General features: G+C 38.0%; 1 protein-coding gene across 1 annotated transcript; it reads right to left on the bottom strand.

Moving 5' to 3' along the window:
- Nucleotides 1–1150: 1150 nt before the first annotated feature.
- LOC103046043 (uncharacterized) lies at nt 1151–16590 on the bottom strand. The gene is made up of 18 exons (XM_049468259.1): nt 16436–16590; nt 15362–15459; nt 14970–15249; nt 14073–14209; nt 13553–13588; nt 12536–12848; nt 9799–9963; nt 7601–7629; nt 7014–7058; nt 6788–6859; nt 6432–6714; nt 5149–5285; nt 5025–5060; nt 3195–3477; nt 2929–3065; nt 2794–2829; nt 2055–2367; nt 1151–1365 (listed from the first exon to the last, which is right to left on the bottom strand). The coding sequence occupies exons 1-18, from the start codon at nt 16573–16575 to the stop codon at nt 1194–1196; spliced, it is 2712 nt and encodes a 903-aa protein (XP_049324216.1). The 5' UTR covers nt 16576–16590; the 3' UTR covers nt 1151–1193.
- Nucleotides 16591–17654: the final 1064 nt, after the last annotated feature.

Here is a 17654-nt window from a genome sequence, read left to right as displayed (position 1 = left end):
CTCTTATCTAAGAAACTGTTTCTGAGGCTGAACTTATCCTCGGGCAGTCCTGATTAGTGCCAGTTCCATCATCATCATGTTTTTGATGGTCTTTGCAATGACTGCACCTGAGGATACTTTTAAAGTTCTTAAAAAATCTTATTTCGGATTAAATTACCATTTATTCTTAACATATTTTTTATTCTTTAATTAGTTGAGTAGTTCTTGCTTCTCATAATCTGGATTAGAACAGTACTCAAATATTCACTATTCACTGTATACCTGTAACTCTACCTCTTCACTACTTTACTTTAACTGATGCTCTCAAACACTTTATTAAGAGGCAAGAAATTCAAGTTATTGACTCTTGATGAGTTCAGCACAGCTGTTAACTGAAAGCCTGAATTCCAGGTGACTCTAACTCATAAATCTGACTGAGAAAATGTTAGAGAAAACTCTTGCTTTGATTAATCTAATATATAAAATATATTCTGGTTTCTTAAACACTTTTTCTGTTTATTAAATAATTCCATATGTTTTTCTTCATAGTTTGGATGACGTTAGAATTAATCTACAATGCAGGAAATAAAAAAAAATGAAAAAACACAGACAGACTGGTCTTTAATTTATGTGTGTGTATATATACAGTCATGGAGGAGATAATGATGTCATTTTGTCTACATGATTAAAACTGGTGATAATGGTAAATGTACATAGGTATTGTACATAATCCATAATCCCGCCCCCCTGTTGACGTCAAACCATCTGCGTCTCACAGCTTTCAGAGGCACAATGCTGCTCCTGCCCTGCCCCTAAACCCATACATCACCCAGTGCCCCTCCCAAACTACCCCTCCCATTTTCTTTTTTTATTTGAGCTGAGGAGGGAATCAGTAAAAATCAGGGGGTTTAGTTACCCTTTAACAAATTGTACCACATACAGACCCTTGAGGGTATCATCCCAGTGACACTTTTGTACTGTTTGTTTTTTTAACAAGCAAATTTACCGTGGATTGAATTTGCCTTAATTTTTAAGGGAATTGGGAATTACCAATCCAGATTTCGGCCCCGTCCCACCATTCTAAATACAGCAGTCTCCGCGCTTGGTCAGCACCACAGAGGTGACCACAACTCACGTCCTCCCATATGAAATGAATGATCGCATATTCAGGTGAAATGAATACAGTTAAATTTTATTGAATATAATTTTTTTTATTAGACCAAAAATCCACAACGGGCAACCGGAAGCCCGAACACCTCCACCTCACACAGGCTCAGAGTCCTCTCCTCTCCCGGCAGAACCACGGTCACGTAGCTGCCCTCCAGCAGATCTGTGCAGTTATAATGCTCAGTCTGTCCAGCAGGGATGGAGGACACTATGGTGCACCTGGAGAAAGAGAAGAAATAGAGAGAATATTAAGCCCTTTCCAGATGGGATTTGTTTTTTAGGAGGTTCTGGGGTAATTTTCTCTTTTATGAGAAAATTATCTCTTTAATTTTCTCATGACAATGAAATGTCATGTGACCGAGAAAGCCAAAAACTCTCACTGGTTCTCCTGTTTTTCAATTGCAGTCCGGACGCAAGAGTTTAACCACTGAGTAAAAAGCACTATCCGAAGGGAATTCGCTTCTCCGGGGGGCATCCGTGAAAAATATTTCACACTTCTACTCAGTGATAAAACTCTTGCATCCATTTAAATGCAAGTTCAAGAGTTTAGAAATCAATATTTGGTGGAATAACCCTGGTTTTAAATCACAGTTTTCATGCATCGTGGCATCATGTTCTCCTCCACCAGTCTTACACACTGCTTTTTTTTTTTTAGAAAACTTTATGCTGCTTTACTTCTATTGCAAAAATTCAAGCAGTTCAGTTTGGTGGTTTGATGGTTTGTGATCATCCATCTTCCTCTTGATTATATTCCAGAGGTTTTCAATTTGGTAAAATCAGATAAACTCATCGTTTTTTTTTAAGTTATTTCTTTTTTTTTTTTTAAGAAGATAACAATGGGTGAATAATGAATCACTAAGCAATCTGTGTACCCTGATCAATTTGAACTTCTCAACCATCCTACTTACAGTGGATTATCTTTCCCCTCGTTCTCCAGGGAATCACCAATCCGGATCTCCGCCCCGTCCACATGTTCTGAACAGCAGTCTCCTCGATTGGTCAGTGCGACAGAACTGATGACGTATCTGCGAGGCAGGCTCAGCCTCCACCAGGGGGACGTCTCCTGTTGCGTTCGCATGCAGGAACCCTTCATCAGGTCTGAATTTCGGTTCCCGTCAATGGCGTTTAGGGGCAGACCAAAGCCGGCTGAGATCTCTGAACTGTGCAGGCTGGACTGGGTGGCTGTTCCTCTGAGAGCAATGTTATCCAGGTCTTCTTTGTCTGAGGAGCAACCATGTGACCAAAGCATCTTAATCATGAACATCACATCAACTATGAATCAACTTCAATTAATGTTCTGATACTCACTGTACTGGGCATTGAGTGGTGTACTTTTGAGAGGGGTATCCAGTTAATGTTATGATACTTACTGTACTTGGTCAAGTCATGTACTTTCAAGAGGGGTATCCAGTTAATGTTCTGATACTTAATGTACTGGGTTTGAGTAATGTAGTTTTTAGATAAGTATAAGTAGGAATCAGTCTTTCTCCTATAGTCTCTAGCAAACTTAAAGCAGGTGTTCACAGATATTCAGTGTTACTCAGTCATTATTCTTGATTGGTCAGTCTCACAGGAGTTTAAAGCTAAACTAGATAACAAAAGAGGACTGTCTGGAACTTCCCAAGTCCCAGACTGAATGACACTCACCATGTAGATAAAATGATTTAGGGTCGAATATCTCATCTGCAAAGAAATCAATTATTAGCAGTTAGCATCTATCAATTTATCCATTCATTCAGCTTTATTTTATAAATTCAGGTTCTTTCTTATCTTCTCTCTCACCTGCATACACCTTCACCTCACACAGAGTGAGTATTTTGCGCTGACCTGGTAAGAAAATATTAACAAACTGCCCCTCGGTGGCTTTGAACTTATACGTTTTTATGACCTCAGACCCCATTGGACCAATAACAGCAACTCTGTAGATGCAAAAAAAAAAACAAGTTAGGGCTACAAACTTCACAACATGTTCAAAAGCATTAACTAGTTATCTTTAAACATTTTTATTCATTATTATTTAAGTATTTTTTTCTTTTTTACGATCTCACAGTTTGTTGTCGTTGCCTTTGTTGTCGAGGCTGTTCCCGATGCGAATCTGAGCTCCGTTTATTCGGTCTCCACAGCAGTCTTTACGGTTCACGATGGTAACGGACGTTACGTTATAGACGTCTGGAAGCTCCACCCTCAACCAGGGGTTGTTATCAGAATGGGTGTGACTGCATGACTTTTTCAAGTAGTTTGTGTTACTGTTGCCATCTACTGCATTCGCAGCGTCTCCTAAAAAATCATATGTAGACGACTGAACTGCTTTGGCCCCGAGTGCAAGGTTTTCTGTTGAAGATAAGGAGCAAATATGAAGCATCAGAAAATAGCCAGCATAGTCAGATTCAATTCAAAATTCTAATTTATTTATACACTGTAAACCGGCCTGTAGCCTCCTGTTAACCCCAGGTAGCCCTGCTGGGGCAGCATTAGCATTACCCACTTACCGTGCTAAGCGCTACCTCTTTTGCCGTTTAGAGGTGAGTATATCGGTCTGTAGCCTGCGTGTTTACCGTGTTAAAACAAACTGCTAGCTAACAACGCCCTGGCTTACCAAAACACTCAGGGTTCCTCAGTGTCACGCTATCGGGCAGCATTAGCCACTAACCACTGCTAGTCTTAGTGGAAATCTTGAAATCTAAGCTTACTGTAAATAAATGGAAGTGCTTTTCTCACCCAAATAAACAGTTTACAGGAAGATACACATACATCTGTGTAGAAAATGTTTTTTTTATAAAGAATTACAGTTGTGTTTACTTAGCTTAGCTTTACAGGTCTCACCACTGGGTGAATTAGAAGGAAAACATAATGACACCCCCGTTCCTTACTAGTGTCACATAATGAGCCTTTTAATCTTGTGCGCCTTGTGTATAAAAATAGACGTTCATTGATAGTGTGCCTTATAGTGCGAAAGTAATGGACCTGCAAGAGAATGACTAAAGCAACAACAGCAGAGTTAGGATCATCTAAACATCTGAAATAAGAATTTTAATCCAAATACATGATCAGCAGCAGCCAATAATTTAGCCAATCTAGTCATATCTTATGATCCGCATTTCGCAATTTGATGCAGCTCTTTGCAAGGTCACATGACCCTGCAGTTCCTTGATATGATACCAATACATAGCTGATCAATCCTTCCATCTCTACGAACAACAAGTAAAAGCAAGAAACATTAATACCCCACAATATTTAATGTCAAATACTTGGAGAAGTCAGCGTAACAGCTAAAATAGACCTAAATGCAAACCTACATATAGAAACACATGTGGATGTCCTTTACCTACAGCATTTAAGCTGAATGAAAAAAGAGTGTCTTTAAATTGGAGTATAGTGAGAACTAGGGACGTTTTTGTCTGTTGTAACATGAACTTTTTGCCTGAGAACTACAATATGTCTTTTTCCAGATTATACGCTCTTTTTTTTTTTTGTACAAATTGTTTTTAACATCTAAACGATAGCTTTAAAATATGTGCATTAGCTTTGCTATATTGGTCGTTAAAAAAATTTGACATCAAACCTTATGAAGTATTAGCACCCCCTGCTGGGCTGGAATGTTTTTTAGTAATGCTGCTGAAGATGAAGGAAAACAAATGTGATTTAAAAAATATCCAGATATGTGTGGATGGGGTCTTAGATAAGTGTTTCTCGGTCCAGTCCATAGGAATAAGTATCTCATTAGATAAGTCTTTCCCAGTGCCGAGCACACCTAAACAGGTGTTCACAGGGATTAAGTGTTATTTAAACATACTGTATAAATCGTGTTTAAACTTCACTGTGTAGAAATTTCTAAGAATTGGGTTTAGAAACACTTTCTTGGATCAAACTGTACTTACCATGTAGATCAAGTAATTTAGGGTCCACTTCCTCATCTGCAAAGAAATCGATAATTGGGAGTCAGCATTCGTCCATCAATCCATTTATTTAATCTAAATCAATTTATTTTATCTTCTCTCTCACCTGCAAACACCTGCACCTCACACAAAGTGAGGACTTTCTCCTCTCCTGGTAGGAAAATATTAACATAGCGCCCCTCAGTGGGTTTAAACCTGTATGTTTTAGAGACTTCAAGCCACGTTGGACCAATAACAGCAACTCTGTTCATCAAAACAAAAGAAAATGACAAATTACTCATTCCATCGTTTTTTCATTCATTTTAAAATGTATAGTTGTGGTCTGTAGTATGGATGAATTCCATGTGAGCCGTTTTTTGTGGAAAAAAAGTGCTCCGTTTTTTCTGTGTAGACTTGTTTTAGTTCACTGAATTAGAGGTCTCTGAAGAAAGACAGGATTTCCGCTCTCATGAATATACGTACATGCAAACATATCGCCTCTGATTGGCTAACAGCACTGCAGCAGAGAGCGCCTATGTGCCTTCCCCCACAGTCAATTTTACAGCTCAATTTTAAAACTCAAAAAACAAAAATGTTTTCAGAGATATAGCCTTAGTTGTAAAGAGATAGCACTGAGTGCTAGGTAAAGTTAACCCTTAAAGGCGAGGGGAGGGACACCGTGTTATCAATGTCGCACTATCAGCTAAACTAACGCTACTTAACTGTTACCTCAGACTTAGTGATTCGGTACCTGGGTACTATATCATAAAATTGCCTATTGTGTAATTAGGTTCTTTGTTAAACACAGAATCCACCGGAGATCCAATTTAAACCTATAGTAACTTAAACAAGATAGCTAACGCTAACTAGCTCTGTAAACAAAAGCTGTAAGCTCTTTATCCAACAAGACAGTGTCGGCTCTGCTGTAGCTCGGTTTCAGCTCTGCTTGTGGGTGGTCCCGAGCTGAGGTGTGCGAGGCCTTGAATACTAATTTTACGGGTTGACGTAGACGTGGATGCTTTTCCTGATACAACTCAGAGAGACCTACTGTATTTCACAAAGAACAAGAAAAAGTGGAGTGTAGCGAAAGGAGACCTTTAAAGCTACCAACAGAAGGATTTCATAAGCATTGACTAACATACAAAAATGCTATGAAAATCATGCATTGGAACGATTCAAAAAGCGAAAAATAAATAAATCTACACTCTTGGTTGTGCGATTGTCCCAGATTTGGTGGTTGTAGCTCCTGAAGCTCTGTATACAGGAACAATATTCCAGATTAAGTTATTATTAGGATTGTTTTGTCAGTGATGGAAAGGGGTTGACTTTAAAACAGGTTTATTGTTTACTGTGATCACACTAATGATTTTTCGGTTAAAAACATGAATACTGAGAATGTAAAACTCTCACAGCTTGTTTTCGTTGCCGTTGTTCTTGAGGCTGTTCCCGATGCGAACCTGAGCTCCGTGTATCCTCTCACTGCAGCAGTCTCCACGGTTAAAGATGGTAACAGATGTTATTTTGTAGACTCCAGGCAGCTCCACCCTCAACCAGGGATCTGTTTCAGGCATTGTGTGAGTGCATGAGCCTCTCATATAGTTTGAATCACTGTTGCCGTCGACAGCATGCTCAGCGTCTGCTAATTCATTATATGTAGACGACTGTACCGCTCTGGATCTGACTGCGATGTTCTCTAAAGAAAATAAGGATCAAATATTAGTGCACAGAATCAAGAGTTTTCTATCATTTAGATAGAAAAAAGGTACCTTTGGAGGCAGTGACTCCAGGTCCAGGCAGGAGCCCAATCAACAACAGCACAGTTAGGATCATCTTAGTTTCTGAAGGGAAAAGAATAGATTAGATTAGTATTGTATCTGCTGTACACTGTAATATATAACGTGTTCTTTTTCTCACGCACCAAACTAGTTATTTTATATTGTTCACAATACTATACATCACTGCTGTCCAGTGCTGCCTGTTTTAGGTTTTCACCATGGTTTGAACACTGTTGCTGCTCCTTACACCGTGTGATTAATTCTGGAGGAAAAATAAGAGACCACTTAAAAATAATGAGTTTTTATTATTATTATTTATTTATTTTTTTTACCAAATTATAAATCTCTTGAATGTAATCAAAAGGAAGATGGATGATCACAAGCTGATCTGCTTGAATTTTTGCAGCAGGAGTGGCGGAAAGTTAACCAAAAGCAGTGTGTAAGACTGGTGGAGGAGAACGTGCCAAGAAAACTGTGATTAAAAACCAGGGCTGTTCCACCAAATACTGATTTCTGAACTCTGAAAAACCTTATAAAATCTTTTTTGTTATTTCAGCCATTTCTCATTTTCTGCACATAAAGGCTCTGAATGATAATATTCATATTTAGAATAAAACAACAGTGTTCATTTAACTTATAAGTTCTCCAGAGCAGGTGGTAGATCGAACAGCAAATTTACTGCACATTAATTATCTGTCAACATAAAAAATAAATTCTATACTGAACACAAACCATTGGGATCTTAGGCCAGCTTCTATTCTTATCTGCATGTTTAAAAATCATTCAAGAAGCTGAAAGTCTTACCAGCAGCGTCGTTCTCCAGCAACAGTGTGCTTCAGGTTTAGGATCGTCACTGTGATGTCTGTATCAGTATAACTCAGTGTCAATGGACTTTGATCTAACAGGCTTTTTACACCAATCAGACGACCACACAGAACAAAACTGTACAAAAATGGGTTAGAAACATGTCATTTTATTTCAGTTTGAGGTTAATAATGCTGTTAAGATACAAACGCACCAAAGTCAGAGCTCACCTGCTTCTTAAAGGGAATGAAAACTGGCACATTGATTGGTTTATTTTACGTCATGCCCAAAATTCATTAATTAATCACACCCACGATTATTTAAGAGAATTAGTTCATGCCTTTTGCCTTTTGTGTTTTTTTGCACACCAACACGCCCTAAACCAGCTGCAAGATCTGCAATTGACTGGTGCACTATAGATCACTAATATAGGGCCATCCTGGCATGTTGCAAAAAATAAAAATAATATCCATACAAAAAGTGGTGGATTTAGCTAAAATTATAACTACTTCTAATGCATGATTAAGAATTACACTGAGGAAGGTCAGTTTAATGTTTTCTGTTTATCTAACTGTTAATATTCACTGGATTACCGTAAGAGAGTTGATGACCTCAGGTACGCTTTTTTTTTTTTTGTGCAAATAAGAACCAAACCTCAGGTTATGTAAATAAACAGACAGCAGGGATGATCTGGTGGGTTGGGGAGGCTTATGACTGAACGGATGCTTTGAGGATTTGATCTAACAGGCTTTTTACACCAATCAGACGACCACACAGAACAAAAATTGTAAAAAGAAATTACATAAGCATCATGTCATTTTATTTCAGTTTGAGGTTAATAACATCCTTTATAATATTATCTTCAGCCAAGCCAACAGTAAATCAGCTGATAGGTGGTTTCAGATGGTCTAAGCTTGGTGTATTTAGGCTTGTAGACCAGCTAAACCATCACAGTTCCTATGCTGGCTAAGAGCTTTGCTGTTTAACAGCTTAACCGGCTTGACCACTGTTCCAAAAACTAGGCTGCACTGGGATCTGTTAAATGTGGTTTCATGCTGACCTCACATGGGAATGTCAAGTGATGAGACTGAGGAGCAAAACCTGTGAATAAATGAAATAAAGTATAAATAAAATTTTAGATAATAAAAATAAACATTTTTGTGTCAAAATCTGTTTGACTGTGAATGTGCAGGTCCGTATTCTCTGCTAAGATGCACAAAAGTGCCACGCTGTTAAGATACAAACGCGCCAAAGTCAGAGCTCACCTGCCTCTTAAAGGGAATGAAAACTTGCACATTGATTGGTTTATTTTACGTTACGCCCAAAATTAATCACACCCACGATTAATTAAGAGAATTAGTTCATGCCTTTTGATTTTTGTGTTTTTTTGCACACCAACACGCCCTAAACCAGCTGCAAGATCTGCAATTGACTGGTGCACTATAGATCACTAATATAGGGCCATCCTGGCATGTTGCAAAAAAATAAAAATAACATTCATACAAAAAGTGGTGGATTTATCAAAAATAATTATAACTACTTTTAATGCATGAATAAGAATCACACTGAAGAACGTCAGTTTTTTGTTTATGAACAAAATGATGAAACTTCTGTTTATCTAACTGTTATTATTCACTGGATTACTGTAAGAGAGTTGATGACCTCAGGTACGCTTTATTTTAGTGCAGATAAGAACCGACCCTCAGGTTATGTAAATAAACAGACAGCAGGGATGATCTGGTGGGTTGGGGAGGCTTATGACTGAACGGATGCTATGAGGATTTGATGATAAAGAACTGAGAGGGAATGCGGAGTTCACCCATTAAACAACACAAGACGAAAAAGAACTGGTGTTGTGTCAAAACCCGACTCTCCATGGCGTGCAGGTGTGCATCATGCAGCAGAATGGGTCCAACAGATTACAGTGCTGGTGATTCTGTATCTACTGTAACTGTAGATTACAGTAGATTAATAAAGTTACTGTAGATTAATAAAGTTAAACAGCAAGATACAGACATATCCAACACTGTTGTACTGAATCTTACTGTAAATAAATGTTTGAGCCCAAAGAAAAAACAGACAATATATATATATATTTTTTTTCTTTTAAATGAAAAGCTTTATTTAAACAAACTTTATTTTTTCAACTTAATGGAGAAAATGATTTCAGAAACATTTCTGTTGAGGTCTACTACTTTTATTCTGTAATCGCATAGATACGAGAGTAACCGAACACCTCCACCTCACACAGGCTCAGGGTTCCCTCTCTGGGCAGGACCACGGTCACATAGCTGCCCTCCAGCAGACTGCTGCAGTTATAATACACAGTCTGTCCAGCAGGGATGGAGGACACTGTGTCACAACTGGAAAAAGAAACAGAAAAAAACATGGGTGTTAAAAGTAGTTATTTTATAGTATTAAAGGGAGACCACAAAAACTAGCCCCACGAGTCCAGACCTCAACATTATTGAATGTTTTTGTTTAGAAGGACGTGGATGGTGAGAAGCAGAAATGCTCCAATTCCTTAGACTCTCCTTTTAAGCCGGGGGGGGGGGGGGGGGGGTATGGGGGGGGGGTGTCCCTCCAAAGTCATTAACACCCCCAGCACCATGTTTAACAGATAATGTGACATGTTTACATGTCACATTATCATTTTACATTAACACTAGTGTGTTTTTTTATCCATATACATATAACCCTGATATTTAAGGAGTCTAAAACCAGATACAGATCCAATCAATGAAACCACTTCAGGAGGTTGGTTTAAAATCTGTCTTCCCAAGACTCTTTGCACAACGAACCCCTTACAGTACAATTGAGACACCAGAAAATTTGAACAAGAAACATTATATTCTGCCCAACCCAGCACTTACATTTCTGGAGACTCTACCAAAGTTAAAAGCATGAATATAATCCAGATACTAATCACATGGCAAGAACTGGGCCAGAATCTCCCCACAGATTGTATTCCACCACCACCATGTTTAACAGATGTTGTAATCAGTGTTGGGCACGTTACTTTGAAAAAGTAATTATTTATAGTTACTCGTTACTTCTCCAAAAAAGTAACTGAGTTACTAACGGAGTTACTCCACTATAAAAGTAATTAGTTACCAGTAAAAGTAACTATCGCGTTACTTTTTATTATTCGCCTGTCAAAAAAAGGAAATCAATTATGCATTTACTATTATTATTAGAAAAATAACAAAAAATAACAAACGAAAATAAACCCAAAATGTTGACAAAAATATAATCTAACGAATTTCAAAAAAATAAAACGAAATTCTCCACACAACCAAAGAAAATTACTAAAACTTGTAATACTGAAAAAAGCGGAAAAACGCGTCTGGGGATGAAATTTAACAAACCAAGCCACACTCAAAAGAAATATGTATATATAAAACAAAATAATGGACAAAAACAACAATTTAATGCCCCTTAAAATGGTATTAATATAACAGCTTCACCAAAAGAGAATAGAGCTTAGATCGTGCCCAAAAAATACGACCCAGCCGGAGCCCGTGCACATTCTGCCCAAGCCCCAACCATAAACTGTCATTATGAGCCTGACCCGATCCGCCCCATAAACTGTCTGTTTTCGGGCTGATTGAATGAGCGAAATATAATCAGAATTATGTTAATTAACACTGTAACATAGAAGCATAGAACTATTATTTAATTTAAATGATTTTTAAGAACAGCTACACACAATGCTGCAAGTCAAACGCGGAGGCGTTCACGTGCGCCCAGAGCTACGTGATTACAGTTTTCATTTTTATTATAGTTTAATTTTATTTTGTTTTTATTTTTTCTGTTCATTTTAGGGTGGGCTTGCTAGCGCGAGCGCTTTACACAAGAACTAACGGACCACGAGTGCCGCGCGCTCGGCACAACAACTCCCGCTGTACAACTCCGCTGTACAACAGCGCTTATAAATAGATTAAACACAAAAATGAGGGTATTCTATCAGTAATTTCAGTTCGTTTTAGTTAGTTTTATAAACACAAAATACAGTTCGAGATAGTTATGTTTTTCCTTTTAATTACCGTTTTTATTAGATTCAGTTAACACAAATGTTTTTCACTTTCAATTTTCGCTATTTCGTTCGCTTTAGTGAACAATAATAATTGGTTACTTAGCAACATTGTGATTATCACACCAGAGCTTTATATAAAATAAAAATAGGAGCCTGATTTCGGGTCGGTCCTCAGGTCAGGTGGGATTCGGGCAGAGAATCTAAGCTCTAAAATAGAAAGCAGCAGCACCACAAAAACCGGAGCAGCTAAAAAGAGCTTAACGTCCTTAATTCGGAACTTGGGTTGTCCACAATCACTGAATTGATTAGAGCACGCAAATCGTCACAATTGTGCCTCACTTCACCACGCCAAACCACAGGCACAGCGGCCAGAAGCTCAAGTTCACCGGACAGAGGAGGGGTTAACCAGGGCAAAGCGAAATAAAAAAAAAAAGTTAATAGAGCTGCTAAAGTAACGTGCAGTAACGGGGTGTCGGAAATGGTAACGGCGTTATAGTTACAGTCATAGTAATTAGTTAGATTACTCGTTACTGAAAAAAAGTAACGGCGTTAGTAACGCCGTTAGTTTTAACGCCGTTACTCCCAACACTGGTTGTAATATGCTTTGCAACTTGGACAGGAGAAAAAAATGATTGCAGATTCCTGCAAAAATTAAAACAATGAAAGTTAAAGGGTGGAGCGCTAAAGACCCAAACATCTGGAATTAGATTTAGTTGTTGAGACGTCTCTGTGATTTACTGTTTAACCAATGTTTACTGTGTTTTTTCCCTAAAGTCAAAATGGAATACTACGTACTTTATGGCACTTTAATGAATGAAAAATGGGTACCTGAATCTTGCATCCTGAATCCTAATTCTAATCCACAATATAACCATATAAACCTATGTAATAATACTTACATTGGATTATCTTTTCCTTCGTTCTCTATGGAATTCCCAATCCGAATCTCGGCACCATCCAAACCGTCTGAACAGCAGTCCCCTCGGTTGGTCAGTGCCACAGCAGAGATACTGTACTTTAGATGGAGGTTCACCCTCCACCAAGGAGAGCTCTCATTTGCTGTTTGGGTGCAGGAACCTTTGGCGAGGGCCGAGTTTCGGTTCCCATCGATGGCATTTCCAGCGACACCGATGCCGGCCCACATGCCAGAGCCGTTCAGACTGGACTGGGTGGCTCTTCCTTTGATGGCAAGGTTACGCAAACCGGCTTCCTCTGAAGAGAAGACACAATCTTATCTATTTAACTGAGCACAATTTTTGAAAAATCATTCATTCTAATTCTGCTGCACATTTTGCGTGGCATAGGATCCTGGTAAAACATCAATACCACCAAGCCTAAGCGTACTCTGTATCATAATGCCTGGATTTTAACTGAAGTGGGATTTTAAATCAGGACTCACCAGCTAACTCAAGCTCAAAACTAACAATGTATGAAACACTTCTGTTAACTCTTGTGTGGTGTTCGGGTCTGTGGGACTCGTTTTTTTCATTTTTCATCAAATGATACTAAAAAAAAAACATTTTTTCTAACTCAAACTCATTGGCATATCACATTTTTTGTGAAAAACATATATCAAAACACATTTTCGATAAACACACTGTACACAAAATTTGAAACTACACAAATTTTCTACTCATATCTTGAGTTTAATTCATTTTCTTTTACATTTTATTAAAAAAACTAATAAAAAACAGAGCAGCACTTTTTGAAAGAAATGTAACATAAGAAAGGTAAAGGGCAAATATTAACCATGTAAGCTGTTTATATTGCTTGCAATTTAGATGAAGCAAGCATGTGTAAAGCATTTTAATGTAAAATTGCTTAATTTTGCTGAATTAAATACAAGTAACAAAGTAAACGAGTAACAAAAATATGAACACCACACAAGGGTTAATTTCTTCAAATGTTTTACTTACCAGGAAGCAGCGATGCCTTGTGTGCATCAGTCAACTCTGCAAAACGACACATGGTAGAGTTACATGACAGTGGTATTGTTAATACATAGGTACGTATTAAGCTGATTTTTAAGCTGGTCAAAACAGATAGTTGTTAGTGTTGTAATACTTGAGCCCAGTCTTTGTCTTAAGACAATAAAATGTCTTGTAGATTGTTGTCGAGACCAGCCAAGTCCAAATTGTCCGTCTGAGATAACATTTATTAGAAACTGAACTTTTCTTCTATATATTTCCTAATGTTATATTTTAGAAAAGACTACAATAATTTTTTTCTAACTTTGATAACCAATTTATTTCTGCTTTTCCATTTTCCACTTGTTCTTGACTTGACCAACTTTAAGTCTTGGTCTTGACTCTAGCAGTAGTGGATTACAACACTTCTAGTTGAACCAGTGGAACAGTGTGGTTAGGCTGATTTTTATAACTTCCACAATTATGATAAATGTACCATTAGCATGAAATGAGATAGATAGATAGTTACCGACAAACACCTGCACCTCACATAACGTCAGAATTTTTTCCACTCCTGGTAGGAAAATGTTCACATAGCTCCCCACTGCGTTCTGTACCTGGTATGATTGCGAGTGGCCACTTAGAATAGTTTCTATAACAGCAACTCTGGGTGAACAGAGAAACAGAGAGAGAGAGAGACAGGCATAAACCTAAACGCATCAAAATGCGCACCAATAAACCATAAACCACACAAGCACATTCTCTTCTCTAATTGGAGTGCAGATGTACACATAGTAATTGAAGTCACACAGCTTCGAGCAGTGAACGCTGCACATTACTGCACGTATATACAGCATGGAGCAGCAGAGACAGAGTTTGTTCATAGCTGTGGTAATTAGCATTATCTGGCCAATATATCAGATTAAACTGTGCCTTATCAGTAGTTTAGCTCAAATAAAAGGAGTATACTGGATAGCTGGGTCGGATCGACACCGGATCACGTTCTCACTACAAGTGAATCACTCCAGAATTCGTTTGGGAGCAGACCGAGAACACTTCCTCTAGTTTGGTCTCGATCCAGTTGTTTTGATCCGCACCGAGTGTAATTACTGTGTTCACATCTGCTCAATCAAACCGAACTAAGAGTACAAACGATTAACTGGACCAAATAGTGCTGGTGTGAAAAAAATGCCCTATGACCACTCCCCCCCCAGCACTTTATCATTACAAAAAAAAAACTATGTTATATTTTCATTGAAAGTAAAAGTTGAATAGTCGTCATTTTAAAAAGACCTCTATTCAACTCTCACTGATAACCAAATCTTTTCCAACCATGAGGCACCAAGGGGTTGGACGCCCTTACAACCCCCCCAAACCCCAAAGTTCGCCAGAGTTCGCCACCCGAATTGCCCCAATAGTTACTCACTTCTCGTTGCTGTTGCCATTGTTCCACAGGCTCTGGCCGACACGGATCTGGGCTCCACTGATTCGCTCTACACAGCAGTCCCCTCGGTTGGTGATGACAATCCTGCTGATGTTGTAGGTTCTGTTCAGGTCCACTCTCCACCAGGGGTTATCCTGTTGTGCAGTGTGAGTGCACTTCTTAAGGTGGTAATTCGTTTCCAGGCTGCCATCTACAGCATACCTGGCCAAACCTCCATAACCGGTGGAAGACTGTACCGCCTCGGCTCCGAGGGCCACATTTCCTGATGGAAACACATAGCGTTAGCCTTAGCGTTTATCAACCTGTTAGAAAAACTGCTGGTGTTATTTGGCTTGCTGTTATTTAAATGTGTTTTACGCTAATAGAAGCCTTACTTTCTTCAAGCCTTGGGATTGCATGAGTCCTCAACAGTCCTGAGACCCCACTCAGTATCAGCATCAGCAAAGGCAGTTTGGATGCAATCATCTTCTTTCTACCTCAGACAAAAGCAAGAGGAACAGCTATGTTTGTTAATATTGGCTTAGCATTAGCCTGTCTCTATTAGCATTTACATGAACTCAAAAATCCATTCATAATTGGATTTATTCAGTTATCTGGTTATTTGAGTCATATGAATAGCATAATTAATGAATTAATAAATAATAATGAATGCAGGCAAAACATATTTGTTTCTCTCATCAACTCTCTGCACTGTTATTTGCAAGTGATCAGATCAGATTTGTGCATGGGTTGCTGTAGTATCTGAATGGGTTGCTCTGGTATCTGTATGGTTTTGCTGTGGTATCTGTATGGGTGTCTGTAATATCTGCATGGGTTGCTCTGGTATCTGTATGGGTCGCTGTGGTATCTGCATGTGGGTTACTGTCATAACTGTATGGGTTACTGTGGTATCTGTATGGGTTGCTGTGGCATATGCATGGGTTGCAGTGGTATCTGTATTGATTGCTGAGGTATCTGGGTGGGCTGCTGTGATATCTCCATGGGTTACTGTGGTATCTACATTGGTTGCTGTGCTATCTGTATGGGTTACTGTGGCATCTGCATAGGTTGCTGAGGTTTCTGCGTGGGTTGCTGTGTCTGCATGGTTGCTGTGGTATCTGTGTGAGTTTGATGGAGTCAGTGTTTGTTGCCTTTTGAGTGGCGCCAAAGACAATCTAAAATCTGATTATTGCGTCTAGACTGAGACATACTCTGTATACATCTTTGTAAAATCGCATTTCAAACCAGCTCTAAAATTACAAATGACAAATTTCTGATCAAAAGTCAATCTGGATACAAAAAGCCAGATCCTTCAAACACCAGTTACTGTCATATTTCATCTGAGCAAATCTGTAGGACTGCCATAGTACTGTCACCTTAATGAACAACTTCCACTAACAATTTATTGTTAACTGAATAAGTAAAAATAAAAAAGAAATACATCCTGAAAATCATTTAAATCTTCTCACCTTTCCTGATAAGCTTCAGCACCAGTGGAGATATGCAGAGAGAGAGGTCCGGTCTGCGTCAGTTCCCCCCGGGAGTCAGGACTAAATGTGTGTGTAAACTGACTGGACTTTAGCCACACACTTATTCGGTTACGTATCATTGAAGGGGTTACTGACCCCAACCATCCTAAATTGATTTTAGCTCTACCAGCTGCTCTCAGTTGATTTGCACCATTTTTGACATATAAATGTCAAATGTCAAAACAAAAAAATATATAAATAGAAAGCAGATATTGTTTGTATTTGCTTTGCAATTCACTGTATTTACTTTTGTTTGTTTGTCTGCTGTTTATATGCGTGAAATAAATTCTGCAATTCTGCAATATTTCTGTTGTTGCATTACTTTATTTTGTTACATTTTTAATACTGTTACGCTACTGTTATTTGATAAGTTCTTGGTAAGTCTTGGTAAGTTACAGTTTACAAAATAGCTAAACGTTTAGAGTTTTGCGTTCCTACTGAATGTATAACACTGTTTTATTTACACAAAATATTTATAAATATTTATTTAGTTGCAGTAGTTTATTCTTGAAATTAATAAAAAGCACCAATGTTTTGACATGTTGCCAATAATATTGTCATCACACAAAAAAACATATTATAAAATAATATTTTTTATATATTCTTTTATATTAAATATTTATATTAAATATAATAATTTTAAGGCCATATCCCCCACCACTTAATGTGCAGTACTCAGAATAACACCTAATAAGGTCTAATGTAAGAAAATCCAATAATAATATGGGAATAGGAATAAATGTGAATAAAAATATTACTTTTATATTTTAAAAAATTCCAGGCCACACAGTTAGATCTTCTAGACTAGTGGCCTCTGATCCTGCATGGCAAACTACATAACAGGGTGGGCAATTGAATGAAAGCTGGGGATTTACTGCTGTGTATCAGCAGCTTTCAACCAGTAGGCTGCAGCCCTCTAGTGGGCCATAAAGCTACTGTCAGTTCCTTCTTTTAAACTTTAAAAAACATGGTTACAATATACAGAAAATTAACATAATTTGGAATATAACACGATCTTTTTGTGATAATTGTGTGTATGCATATATAATAAATTAAGCATAGATAGTGATAAAAATGGGTACAAATTAATTTACATCTTGGATGATTTTAGTGTTTTTATTGAGATGAAATTGAATTAAAAAAAACATTTCATCTTTAC

Source organism: Astyanax mexicanus, chromosome 19 (assembly GCF_023375975.1).
Source record: "Astyanax mexicanus isolate ESR-SI-001 chromosome 19, AstMex3_surface, whole genome shotgun sequence".
NCBI classification, from domain to species: Eukaryota; Metazoa; Chordata; class Actinopteri; order Characiformes; family Acestrorhamphidae; genus Astyanax; species Astyanax mexicanus.
Note: the sequence above shows the minus strand (reverse complement) of the source record. Positions and strands in the feature narration are given on the sequence as shown.